This window comes from Topomyia yanbarensis, chromosome 2 (assembly GCF_030247195.1).
Source record: "Topomyia yanbarensis strain Yona2022 chromosome 2, ASM3024719v1, whole genome shotgun sequence".
Taxonomy (NCBI): domain Eukaryota; kingdom Metazoa; phylum Arthropoda; class Insecta; order Diptera; family Culicidae; genus Topomyia; species Topomyia yanbarensis.
In genome coordinates this window covers 102,851,428-102,865,254 of record NC_080671.1, presented here as the reverse complement: position 1 = coordinate 102,865,254, position 13,827 = coordinate 102,851,428, and the positions used below count along the sequence as shown (strand labels likewise).

At 39.5% G+C, this 13,827-nt stretch overlaps 1 protein-coding gene across 6 annotated transcripts in view; it reads right to left on the bottom strand.

The window, feature by feature from the left end:
* Nucleotides 1-13,827, bottom strand: part of LOC131679043 (transcription factor mef2A) — a 297,358-nt gene that overhangs the window by 119,605 nt on the left and 163,926 nt on the right. For all 6 annotated transcript variants that reach the window (XM_058959580.1, XM_058959575.1, XM_058959578.1 and 3 more), the window contains one exon: nt 5,851-6,017. In XM_058959580.1, coding sequence (XP_058815563.1) covers nt 5,851-6,017 — 167 coding nt within the window. The remainder of the gene's footprint in view (nt 1-5,850; nt 6,018-13,827) is intronic.

Below are 13,827 nucleotides of genomic sequence, written 5' to 3'. Positions count from 1 at the left end.
GTGCGACCACCCATGGCTGCTACTCCGTTATCGATCTGGACTAGCTGAAGTTGCACAGGGAATCAGTAGATAATTGTGCTTGGTAGTAGCGAAACACCTTTCAATGTGCAACTCCTGCTAATCCTAAAGTGTTTCATTGATCAATACCGACGCCGGCCAGACCCGAACGTAGATCACAGAAGGAAAGGGAAGGAATGTTAGTCCGATACTTGCTTTTGCTAGAGGCCGTATATACTTCTGCGCACTCCACAAGTATCACGGGAGGAGGAGATATTTGGTAGTAAATATAGAAGTTGGATTTTACATCTTTTTTACCGACGCCAGAGAGGTGACTCCACTATCTGGACTAGATATCGATCCATCAACTCATGGACCGGGGACCAACGGCTTTACTTCCCTTCCGAAGGAAGACGTGACCACAGTTGTTTTCACCTCAGAAAGATCTCAACGTCCTCAGCTGGAATTGAACCCAGATCAATTGGAATGAGTGGCGGTCACGCTTACCACTCAACCATCGGCGCCGTCAGAACTCTTTTTTAGTTTTATTTGAAGTCTCAAATAACTCCACTAAATTTTTGGTTCAATTGCTTTAGACCCGGAATCCCGCATTGAGTTTGAAATTTGTTTGAAAATATTTATGGGAAGAGTTAGGCCATTTTCATTTCACAATTTTCATAAAGTATACAATCATAGTCCAGAAAGAACTTAAAAACTTTGCCCAAACGTAAAAATGTACAAGCCATACAAATTTCGATGATTTGAATTAAGAAGTCCTACACTCTCGTGGTCGGAAATTAAGTTGTTAAATTGAAAAGGAACTACTAAATAGATTTTGAATTATTATTTTGAAGCTACATGTTTTGATATTTAAATTTTTGTTTTGAGCATCAGAAAAAAACATTCGCGATCTTGAAACGTTATTGATTGCATTGATGTACTCCTGCCGAGTAAGACTTTTCATAAAATTATTGGACCGATCACATTTTTTTTTAATTTATCAGTAAACATACCGCTATGTTCTCCCGAGTACGATTTGCAAAATTTTATTTAGTTCCATTTTATAGTCTCTAATGTCATAAAATGAGGTAGAAATTTAAAAAATTGCATATCGTTGCCGAATTTATAATTTGCAAAAAAAAACAATCTGAATCCATAAAAAAACAAACATATCCAACGTAACTATGATTATCAAAAATATCAATTTTCTGATTGTAATCCTATTACTGATCCTAACTTTACTTAAGCTGGACTCGTGCAGTTTTAACATCAATGTAATCAATGACGTTTCCAAGTCGCCAATGTTTTTTTCTGATCTAAAAAATTAAAATTTTAAAGTGAATACATATAGCAAATATAAATTCAAAATCTATTCAGTATATACTTTGCAATTTATTCCCGAGAAAGCAGCTCAGTTTCGGGCCTCGAGAGTAGGCAACCCACTTAAAAAGGTTATTTAATAACAGGAGCATTTTAATGTTTGCGAGATCGCGGGCGTACATTGGCGCGTATGATCGAAATCGCCCATTATGAGTGTTTACGTTTATCGCGCAGAACTCGAGCGTTTGTATGTCAATGAATTTGATCGCGCCGACGTATGTCGCGTTTATAAATTCGTTTGTATAACCGTGTAAGAACTTGCATATTTGTGTGGAGTTTTGAATGTTCGCGTTTTGAGGGTACAGTTCAGATCTGCAAGACAGTAAGTTTTCCCATACCACTAGAGTGTTTTTAAAATGCGCGCTGAGACGTCTGATGTATGAATTCGTTTTTTTTGGTTTTGAGACAAAGATTCAAGACAGAGATTTGTGCTGATAAGACCAAAGGTTGTTGTACGTGAGCGATTCATAATCGCGAGGGAACGAGCGTTAAGGGGTTACACCACCGTAGAATTTAAAAAAAAATCGAAATTTTGTTATTGGTCTAAAATGTGCTTTAAAGTCTTGAAAATTATATACCAATAAACCATAAGCGACGGTAGTTGCTAAATGTCCAAATTTTCAATTCTACCGGAATGCCTCTCATGTATGTAAAACTTTAAGCGCGTTTCTCTCGAAACCTCATTTTTTGAGCCGCCCGGAAACGTAACCCGAACAAATGATTTTTGATCGCTTTGAAATTTTTACATTTTTACAATTTTCACTTAAGAGGCACCATTTCGTGAAAAATCAAAATATCGAAAAAATACTATGTACGTCGCTTGCTATTGTGATAGGGATTCAGAAAAAATAGTTTTAAACTCTAGGTCAAAAATTACGGGGGATAGGTTTCTGGCCGTGAAAGCTTTCCAAAAAGACGCGTCTATGGGAAAAGGTTGCGCAGCCGCCATCTTGTAACAGAATTACTTGAAAAAATTACTTTATGTGCTTAGCCATTAGTACTATAAATCACATTTGTGAGTTCCCGATTCACCTCTTTATTGCGTCTAGAAACATTGCTGAAGTATGGCTATTTTTTTGTGCTCTACAGTGGTATAACCCCTTAATTTAATCCCCCCTGAAACCGTGTTCCTATATAGATAAGTGCAAACATATTGATTTCATCACAGGAGCGTTTTTATGTATGCGAGATTGCGAGCGTAGGTGTACGCGTATGATCACGTTTGCATGCACGCATGCGTTGTATTATCGCGAAGCGCACAAATGATTCCATGTTAACGTGTTTGATCGCGTGTTTTTATGTGATGTATGCTAGCGTGTTTTGAATTTCTACGCAGAGCATAATTCTGATGATTAAAATTGAGTGTACGGTTCAGAAGAAGGAAGAAAGTGGGCTCTCTCATACCACAGGATACTCCAAGTATGGCATCCTAAGACCTATAATGTCTTGTGTATATAAGTTACGAATTTTAGAGTGGGACCTCTCGGATGAGTGTGATTCATGATCGCGCGAGAGCGGACGTTTGTATGTTGGCACACGAGAACGCATTTATAAATTCGTAAGTGATACCACGTTGACTTAATCGCCGGGACCCTTGAGTCAATTTCTAGTCCCATCAGGAGTGTCTGTTTCAAATTTGAAGCAAATCGGACAAGTCTAGTTACCGGACCAACGCATTTGAAGTTGGTATGGAATTTTTCGACAAGTTACTAACCCCACTAGCTCGCATTTTCACCGCTAAGTGGCACTGTATGCGTCAGTTTATGACTACATGTGAAAATAAGAAAGATAATTTTATAGCCTACAACTTTGTCAAAGACTGTGAAGGAGAAGTTATGAAAATTCTAACGAAGTGATGCCGGAGTCAGATTTACATGGCGTCAAACGGAGTATAGAACTGAATCGATCCGGTAGCTAGACTTGTTCGAGTTGGCTCAAATACCGATGCTTCTGGTGGGACTGGAAATGGACCCAGGGTTGCGCCGACTGAGTTTTCAAAAATCCGTTTCTTTCTGGGCAGTCTAGTGTAGGTATACGCGAATGATCACGTTTGCGAACGGGATTATATTATCGCGAAAGGCTCGAGCGTTTGTATGTCAGTGTGTGTGTTCATTTTATCGTATGCGCGTTTGCATGTCGCTTATGCTAGCGCGATTATATTTTCACATGAATTAATACGTTTCTATAACCGTATGATCGTTTGCATATTTCAGCGAGGTTTTGAGTATCTCCCAAAAAGAAACAGTAAAAGTTGGACGAATGACTTGTATCTTACCGGATATTAGAGAAACACCTTAGATAATGAAAGATGGCAAAGGAACAACACACAGCACATGAACATAAAGAACATTAGCATTCCGAACACTACATAAATACATTCAGATTTATCCATGTGTTTTTACACGGATTTCCGAATCGCAGTGGCTTTTTACGCAAATTTTTCGATCGATGCGGTTTTTTTTCTAAAAAAAATATTATAACTTCTTCTGTATGCAAACAACTCAAAAAATATTTCCAATTTTCTTAGCTCAAAAAGACGAATATTTTTGAAAAAAATGAAAAAGACGGAAGACTCCTTATGGCCCGCACCTCAGTAATATGAGTATTTTCGGAATGGTTTTAATGAGTAGGTGCCAGTGGTAGATATTTTGCACAATTTGAAACTCCAAAATGGTGATTTCCGGCTTAGAGAAAATCCTAATAAGCCAATCAATAGGTTTTGGATGTTTTTGGACAAGTGAGTACCAAGAATGCAACTTCCGGTTTAGTCAAATTTACTATAACTCAATCAATATGGATATTTTCTGAATGATCTTGTTCATTTTGTTTATAGAGGTTTTAACCTTAGAGTTATTCGTCTCTGCTTTCGGGATAAAAAATCTCTTTAGAAAAACCTCTAAACCTAAACCTCTAGGTCCGGGGTTGTGAATCGAACCCAGGTGAGCTGTGTACGAGGCAATCGATTCATCAAATGATCTTGACGAATGGCCTGAGGATGTTTGACGCCATTTTGAAAACCAAGATGGCGACTTCGAAATTTGTTATAACCCAATCAATATAAATATTTTCAGAATTGTAATATTATTAAGGTGGTGGCCATAAGGAGTTTTCAAAAGTTTCGCTGTCCAGCTGTCTAAAATGTATTGTCTGCAACAACTTCATCTAATAGATGATGGAATAACACTGAAAGGGTTGATAATCCATCCTGTACCGTGCTCTAGTATGTTATCTATCGCCTTTATTTTTGTATTTTATTCTAAAATCACGTCTAAATTAGATATGCCGTTTATATTTATAGATTCGAGTGAATTTGCTGTTACGTAATTTACGTAAAATAAATTCTGGAACATTACGTTGCAAACAAGCCAATAGAACACCGCTAAGCTATCAGTTCGAGTGTTAATAAACGAGCCTATAAAAGAATTTCTGAAACGTTGATTCATCCACTCAATTCTCCAGAACAATTTTTGGAAAGCTGCCCACAAAATTAGAAAATAATTTTGTCTTAAGAGATCCACAAATTTAAAGTAACGAGAATACCAAATCCATTTATGTAGAAATTCCGAAAGTTTACGTTCAGTTTTCAAGAGTTCAAGGGTTATACAACTACTGCCCAACATAATATGTTTTCATGCGTTTGCAAAACAGAAATTATGAAAATAGTGAAAACGAGCGAAGCTTCAGCTGTTTCCCAACGTCTCTTTAAGGTTTGAGGCTAGTACGACATCTCCACAACCAACGGCCAGATTGGATTTTTCAGAATTTTTTTTTCAAATCACGACAGAAATCAAATCTGACAAAAGCGCTATGAGACCAAGATCCGTTAAGGTAGAACCGAGAAAACGATTGTAACTTCATCAAACGTCGCTATTTTGTCATACTGTTCCAGGCTATATTCCTTATCAGATTTATATGATTTTTAACTAAATGCTAAAAAAACACTCCATTTTATAGAGTAGGAAGTAATATAATCCTGGTTCATTCACAAATGCTTATTTAATCAGATTAATTAGAGCCAACATATGAATTGCAATTTTGATACATTTTCCGTTGGATTCGAAACCAGAGAAACTTCTAGAAAGGGCTGTCTTACATAATACTACGAATAATTCTGCGAACAGTAACGCATTTTATTCCAACTGCCCCAGACTCCCAGTCTGACCCTGCTGCATACCACAGAGACGCACAGCATTCGTGCGATTTACCGCATGTTGGCTCCGACTACGCGCTAAATTGTATAAGTAAACACAGGTACGGCGCGTCGTATCAAAGTTTACTCTTCGGTGGTGTTCAAATATGCTAATATAAGGCCGTTCCAGGCCGCGGCGGTACACAAACATTGGCACAAACTGGACCAAGGTTATTGGTACGTGATGGTCACGTTAACAAAAAAAACGACGACGGCTAGCAGAGGGCCACACCAACGGCAACGAAGGTAGGAAAGGAGGAAGAGAAACAAATAGGTAAACTTACCGGAAAACGCTCGTGGTTGTAGCTTCGCTCCGAGCAAAGGTTGTAGATTTTGTACCGTCCCGGGTGATTCTTATCTAGCATCCTCTGCACGTCCTCGATCTTGTTGCGGTAGATTGACTCCAGCATCTCCGCCGGGTAGCCCATGGCGATGATCCGATCGTTAATGTCTGGAATGAGGGCAAAGAGGGGTGGAGAAAAAAAAGTTGTAGGTTAGTATTATTCATTAGCATATTTTTTCCTGGTGGCTGAGCTCGCCGAAGTTTGAGATCTCAATCATAGAAAATTAAATTTAAATAATTAAAACCGAAGAAAAACTGACAATTAGCAGCGCCCACCACACCACATGCACAGTGAAGGGCAGCAGCCCAAAACAGGTGAACGCATTTAGATTCGCTACGCCCCCCCTCACCGTCCCCCTTGATCAAAAGCGTCACAATCAGCCGGTCGGACCCGTGCGCTGCATATGCAAAACGACCGGCACATTATGGTTAGTATTATCATTATTATTATTATTATTAAGTCCGAATTCATGGAAGCGATCGCAGAAAGCGGCTCGAAATCAACCGGTAATTTACTATTTCAGCATGACTTTGCAAAAAGGGCGAAACTAACTAACGAGTTGTTCGGCCAGCCGCGTCCCATAACTTCACTGTCAATTTATTGTAATCTTCCAAAAAACGTCATTTAGTGAGATTCTTTCCTTGTCTTTTGAAGTTTAGTTCATTTATTTGATACGACACGTTTGCGTTAGCTTGACGCTGCTAAAATGCCTTTGTTCTGCATTTCAACCTTCCTAAAATTACAGATACAGTAGAACCTTGCGGCAATTAAAACATAGTAACAAAATTAAGAAATAAACATAAGGGTTATTTTATTCTGGTCACTCTGAGAAATCTTTCAAAATCGTCCATCTTTCTCTGTCAGAATCACTCACAGTAATTGCAGACGAGACGGGAAATGTCACCCAGTTAAACACTTAGGACCAATTGCAGCGGGGCGTGATTGTGATATTGAATGTGAGGGTTTTGATGTGCGGGCGCGTAAGCACTTCACGATCGCGTGGGAATGAGCGTTGGTATGTTCGCGCTTGAGACCCTGCGTTGATCAGATTATAAGTTCTACAGTGTTCACCTAATCATCAGGTAGTTTTTGTGTTGAGTTTGTGCGACCACCCCTGGCTGCTACTCCGTTATCGATATGGACCAGCTGAAGCTGCACAGGGAATCAGTAGATAATTATGCTTGGGAGTAGCGAAACATCTTTCAATGTGCAACTGCTGGTAATCCTAGTGTTTTTAGTGATCAATACTGGCGTTGGCCAGGCCCGAACGTAGATCGCGGAAGGAAAGGGAAGGAATGTTAGTCCGATACTTGGTTTTGCTAGAGGCCGTATATACTACTGCGCACTCCAAAAGTATCACGGGAGGAGGAGATATTTCTTAGTAAGTATATAAGTTGGATTTTACATCTTCTTTACCGACGCCAGAGAGGTAACTACACTATCTGGATGAGATATCGATCCATCAACTCATGGACCGGGGACCAACGGCTTTACTTCGCTTCCGTAGGAAGACGTGACCACAGATTTTTTCACCTCAGAAAAATCTCAACGATCTCGGTTGGGATTGAACCCAGACCAACTGGAATGAATGGTGGTCACGCTTACCACTCAACCACCGGCTCCGTTCTAATCATCAGGTCGTTTTTGTGTTTGCGCCATATTGTGCGTGGATGATCGCCATTGCATGTCCACCTTTGTGTATCATCGCGAAAGGCTCTAGCGTTTTTATGTTAGCGTGTTCGATCGTTTGGACGTTTGTATGTACCGTGTGTGCATGTAACTTTGCGTGTATAAATTCGAAGTTAAAACCGTGTGAACATTTGCATATCCCATGTGTGTTCTTGAATGACCGTGCGACCCGTGAATCTGATACTTAATTTCCAGTGAACGGTTTAGATACTAGAACAGAGAAAGTTCCCCCATATCAGTTTCCGATCATGTCGGCATGAAACGTATTGTATAGTGTATATCAGCTTCATTTTATTTTCCAATTAGTTCGGGACAACTTAGGTCCTATGCCTAGGCTGCTAGGACTGAGAGTAGAGACTTTCGGACGCGACTGATTTATGCTCGCGTGAACACGAGCGTGACTAGGTTCGCGCTTGAGACCGCCATTATAAGTTTATAAGTGCTACAACATTCACTTAATCACCGGGGCGTTTTCATGTTAGCGATATCGTGAACCTAAGTGTGCGAGGCGAATCGCGAAGGTTCGAGCGATTGTATGTTAAAGTGTTCGATCGCCTGGGCGTTTGTATGTAGGGTTCGCAGTACCGACCCTTTTTGGCGAGACCCGGTACTACGGTACTGAAGCCCTCAGTACCGGTAAAGTACAGGTTTTTAAAAAATAATCGAAAAAAGTTTCAAAGTGAAATTGAATGCTCAAACTGATGACCCTATTCTCAGATGATTGATTTGTGCTGATCAAAAAACATATTTATTGTTTTAGTTGATTCGCAATGGCGTGACTCATTTCAGCAGAAAATATTTTTCGTATGCGGCACCTTCTTTGAAATCAATAACTGCTAAGCGGTGCGACTTTTGTCGACTTCAACAGATGGATATTTTGAAATTTAGTACAAGATCGTTAAAATTTTATTTGGACAAAATAAAGCAGGAATTTAAACATACCATTCAGTACAACGGGAGCTAGTAATGTTTAACTTATTGAAGGTAATTAATATAAATAAAAATCATCTTGCAGACCGATATTTTTAAACAGGTCCACCTAGAGAGTCCACATATTTTTCATAAAAAAATTCTATGGTACCGAAAATATCGGTACTGGCTTCTGTTCAGTACCGGTATTACGGTACCAAAAATGGATCGGTATTCCCGGGATTTTCGGTACCGGTATTACCGGTACCAAAACCCTATTTGTATGTCTGATGTGCTAGTACACATGTAACTTCGCGTGTATAAATTTGATTGAATAACCGTATTGCCATTGGCATATTCGCATGAATTCTAATGTCTAGTTTTGAGTGTACGGCTCAAATATTAGAACTGAAGGCATGGACGGTACTAGGGTTTCTGGAATATCTTTCTCAGTCATTGCTTCTAATTTTGCACAGAGAAGAAGCAAAAATGTCTCTCTTCAAGCTATAGATCTATCAACTGCTTTGTTGCCTATCCACTGCACAAACAGTATAGTATCGCTATTTTGACTGCATAGTGAAATGCCACAGAAGTTAAAAGTATGTCCATTGCTAGAACTACCATTGCAATTGACTTTCAACAAACTCGTATTAGATCAAACGTGCGCTAAGTGGAACAGTTACTAGAGATGAAACATATCCTCAATGAAGTGGCTATATTATGGGACTAATGTGGTACTGATAACATTCAGAAGTCTAGCCGAGGCTGGAGGCACCCGTGGTACAACACAACATTGAATACAACAACGTTTGAACCAAGGTGATGGCACCGCACACTAACTCGGTGCGCCTGGAAGGAAACCGGAGAAGTGGAATTCAAACTTCTGCCCATGTATTTCCAACAGTTCGTGTTGTGATCTGTCCTGATGACAAAACATATTCCTTCTAACATGACTTTGAATGCAAACCATATATAATCAAACAACGCTGATCTCAAATGCAGGACAGATCTCAGCGTACCCTATTCGGATCGAGGTTCGATACTAAGATGTGGTTCGTTCTTTTATAGATTAATATTTAGATTTTTTTAAATTTTCATTATAGAGGTTTTAACCTTGACGTCATTCACCTCTTTTTACAGGTTAGAAGCATCTCTTAAGAAAAGCCTCTAACCCTATGTGCGGGGTTGGGAATCGAACCTAGGTGAGCTGCGTACAAGGCAATTGATTTTCCAAACACGCTATGCCCGCCTCTTTTAAAAGTAAAACAAATCTTGGTGTGACTTAGGCCAAAAAATAATTGTTGCTTATGGGTGTTTGTACATAAATTTAATAAGATCGTTGTAATTAATTTTGAAAGAATTGGTAAAATAACCAGCTACGTACAACGGCAGCTATATTCGTTAATCTTCTAATGCCACCTTGCTATCCGATGTTTTGAAATAGATCCCTGTATGTATTGCGAGGTAAGGTTAATTAAATTCATCACCAAAAGCTTTGCATAGTACCAAAACTACCGGAACTTATATTCATTTAGAACTGGTATCTCAGTATTAACAATGGGTAGGTATTCCCGAGAATTTCGGCACCTCAACCCTAGTGACCCATTCATGATCATGTCGGAACGGGTGTTTGTATAATTGCACCTGAGACCGTTTTAATAAATTATAGGTGTAAAAACCTTCACTTGAACACAAGGGCGTTCGTATGTTTGAGCTGTATTATCGCGCAGAGCTCGAGCTTTTGTACGTTAACGGGCTTGATAACGTGGGCGTGGGTGTCACGTGTATGAACCTACGCGTGTATAACTTCGTTTGTATACACCTGTAACCGCTTACATATTCGCGTGATCCGCGATTTTGAGTGTATGATTCAGATAGATTATCACTAGAGTACCGTAAACCGGGGTGACTTTGATCATCGGGGTGACTTTGATCACTCGAAACTTTTTTCGTAGATCGTTTATTAAACCAGAATAGTCTACCGAATCATTTTAATTTGAAGTGATTTTTTCTCTAAACTTATAAAATACTAAATCGTTATACTTTTTGAGTATATTGTTCGGTTTTTGGGTACAAAAAACCGAAATTTGACTTTACCTTATTTTTACGAAGCTTCGTAAAGTGTCTATTTTTTATAAAACAAATAAATCTCAGATTTGAGCAAGAGTAATAAATTACAAGCGAGTTTTTATTTTCCTGTAGAGTGGTTTGTGCCAAATTTACTTTTAAGAGTTTGTTAATTTTGAATACAATTTTTTGTGAAACTAGTTGGCAATTATTTCAAATTTCAAAAATTCGCAACATTTTTTTATTGTTCAATATTCCAACGTGTTAAAATGGATGAAACTTTTTGTATATTGATAAAGCACTGAAATAAACAATTTTAGCAGTTTTGAGGGTTTTCAGAATCGTTTATTCTAGTTGGACACAAATTATACGAATGTTGGTACTCGAATTTTACAGGACATTGAAATGCTTTGTATAATACGAATTAACATCTATTTAACATTGAGTATCTTTCCACAATTAGTTTAAACAAACATTTGAATGAAAAACATTGACATCAATAACTTAATGTGGGTGAACATACAGGTTATCAAAGTCACCCCGGAATACGAAAACGGACTTCAACTTGTAATCATTTTTAGAAAAATAGCTGTAAGCGGACATTTTCAGGTAAAACCATCCAATCTTGTTCTCCATACATCAGTACATGGTTTTAAAATACTAAACTGGTTTAAAAAAATGTTTTGCGTCTAAAAATATGGAATCATTACTTCGAAAAGTGATCAATGTCACCCCGGTTTACGGTATCCGATCTTAGTGCCCCGAGACTTGTAGTGTATGAGTTCGGTTTTTTTCAGAACATCATTGAAGGCATGAACCGAAGCTGTTAGGATCAAAGGTGATGGCTTCTGGACGTGAACGATTAATGTTCGGGCGTCAGTATGATCGCACTTAGACCGGCGTTTATAAATTCCTAAGTGCTAAAAAAATTGATTTAATCAGCAAGGCATTTCTATGTATTCGAGATCGCGGGCGTAAGTGTGCGCAGATGATCGCGATTATGTGATCGCATGCCTCACCAACCAGATTTATATTATCGTGAATAACACGCGCGTTTCTATGTGAACACGTCTGATGGCGTAGGCGTTTTTATGTCGCGCATGTTAGCGTGTTGATAATTTGTCGAATTTGAAAACGTTTATATAACAATGTAGCCGTTAACATACTCGTGTGAGCTTTTAAATATCCGCGCGAGCCGTCATGCTTATGATTTTAGTTTTGAGTGGACGGTTCAAATGAAGGATGAAATTGAGCTACTCCATCTAACTGGGGTCTACATAAGGCTTGTTGTCTAGTACAAAAAGGTTCCGTTTTTTTAGAGTGGGAGCTCCCAGAGGAGTATGTTTCATGATCACACGAGAGCGAGCGTATGTATGGTACACATGAGACTGCGTTTATAAATTCGTAAGTGCTACCACGTTGGCTTAATCGCCGGAACGTTTCTACGATTGCCAGATCATGGGCGTAGGTATGCGTGAATGTTTGCGTTTGCGACCGGATTTGTATTATCGTGAAAGGCTTGAGCGTTTGTATGTGTTTTCGCGCGTTCTTTCAATCGCGTGGGCTTTGGCGATTTATTTTGTTTGCATACCCGAGCAAATTTTCATGGGCTCAGACACCATTCGGCTCCTTAAAAAGACCATAACCATGGTCCGTGCCAATTTTCGCAACAATCAAAACACCATAAAATGGTCTCAATAACCCATAAATGCACCAAAGTATAGATTTTATATGGGATATACCGGACCATGATTATGGTGTTTTCATGGGTTGATCCCATTAAAAACACTATCAAAACACCACTCAGTTGGGGTGAAATGGGACCATAACTATGAGGGTATTATGGGCTTATCGTTTGCTCGGGTATTCCAATTGTCTTTTGAGTATTACTGTGAAAACAAATTATTTTAACAAAAAATAAAGAAAAAAATCTAGTTTAAACGAAGTCTGCTTCTTTTTATTTCATCAAATCACCATACCACACTTCCAAGTGATCCCCAATATATTTTAAAAAAAATTCCGAGAAGGCGACTGTGAAAAAATGTTCTACGCTGACGGATCAAATCTCGATGGGTACACTGACTTCGGTATCTTCAATAATACAATCACCGCTTCATTCAAGCTCAATGATCCCGCTTCAGTTTACGTCGCAGAGTTAGCTGCAATTCAGTACACCCTTGGGATCATCGACACTCTGCCCACAGATCACTACTTCATCATTTCGGGCAGCCTCAGCTCCATCGAGGCTCTTTGTGCGATGAACCCCAAAAAGCAATTCTCGTATTTTCTGGGGAATGAACCCCAAAAAGCCGACTCTTTAGCAAAGGTGGGCGCATTAGACGGTGACATATACGAAATACCAATCTGCTTCAACGATTTTTTAGTATTTGTCTATGTTTATGTTTATGTTTATTACCTTCATCAACAGGCCCCTTGGTGGTTGCTTAAACTAATTACATTTTAAAATTGACAAGATTTTCACTTTTATCGCATACCGCGTCCTGTTGAAGTCAAAGGCCGTCGCCACACTGTTAAAAATTCGTTGGAGTCCGGTAACAGCGCTCTGGCAACCATAGTTGGTTCTCCTGAACGGAACTCGCAGAAGGGAGTTATTGCGTAGAGCTCGAACGCGGGCTTGAACATCCAGACGTCCGAGGATTGTAGGGCAATCCACTCTGGCAGAGAGTAAGTCCGAGACGAACAGGGCTCGAGAGCAGTCCCTCCGAATGCTGAGTGTATCGAGGTGTATTAGCTGGCAACGGTTTTCATAGCTCGGCTCATTGTCGTCGGTGGACACTCAACAGTTGGAAAACCTCGTGGTGTACTTGGACGATGGCTACATTCCATTATCCCAAAGGTATCAACGAAGCCTTGTTTCAGGGGAATGGATGGTGGTCGGTATTTCATTCCTGTAATGTCCCTGCATATGTCCAACCACTACACCTTGGATGCGCATTTGCAGCGCATTGGGATTGTGGAGAGTAGTCTGTGCGGTTGTGACGCGAGGGCTATCACGACATCGAGCACGTTGTCTGGGTATGCGCCGAGTATTGTGACGTCAGGTCTCAGTTAAAAGATTCCCTTTGGGCCCGAGGTAGACCACCAAATGTCCCAGTTCGGGATATGCTTGCAAATCGCGATTTTCCCTATATGTCCCTTATCTATATTTTCATAAAAAACGATAAATATTCCAATTTAGTCCCTCTCTTTTATATCTCGTTTATTAACAATGGGTAGGTATTTCCGAGAATT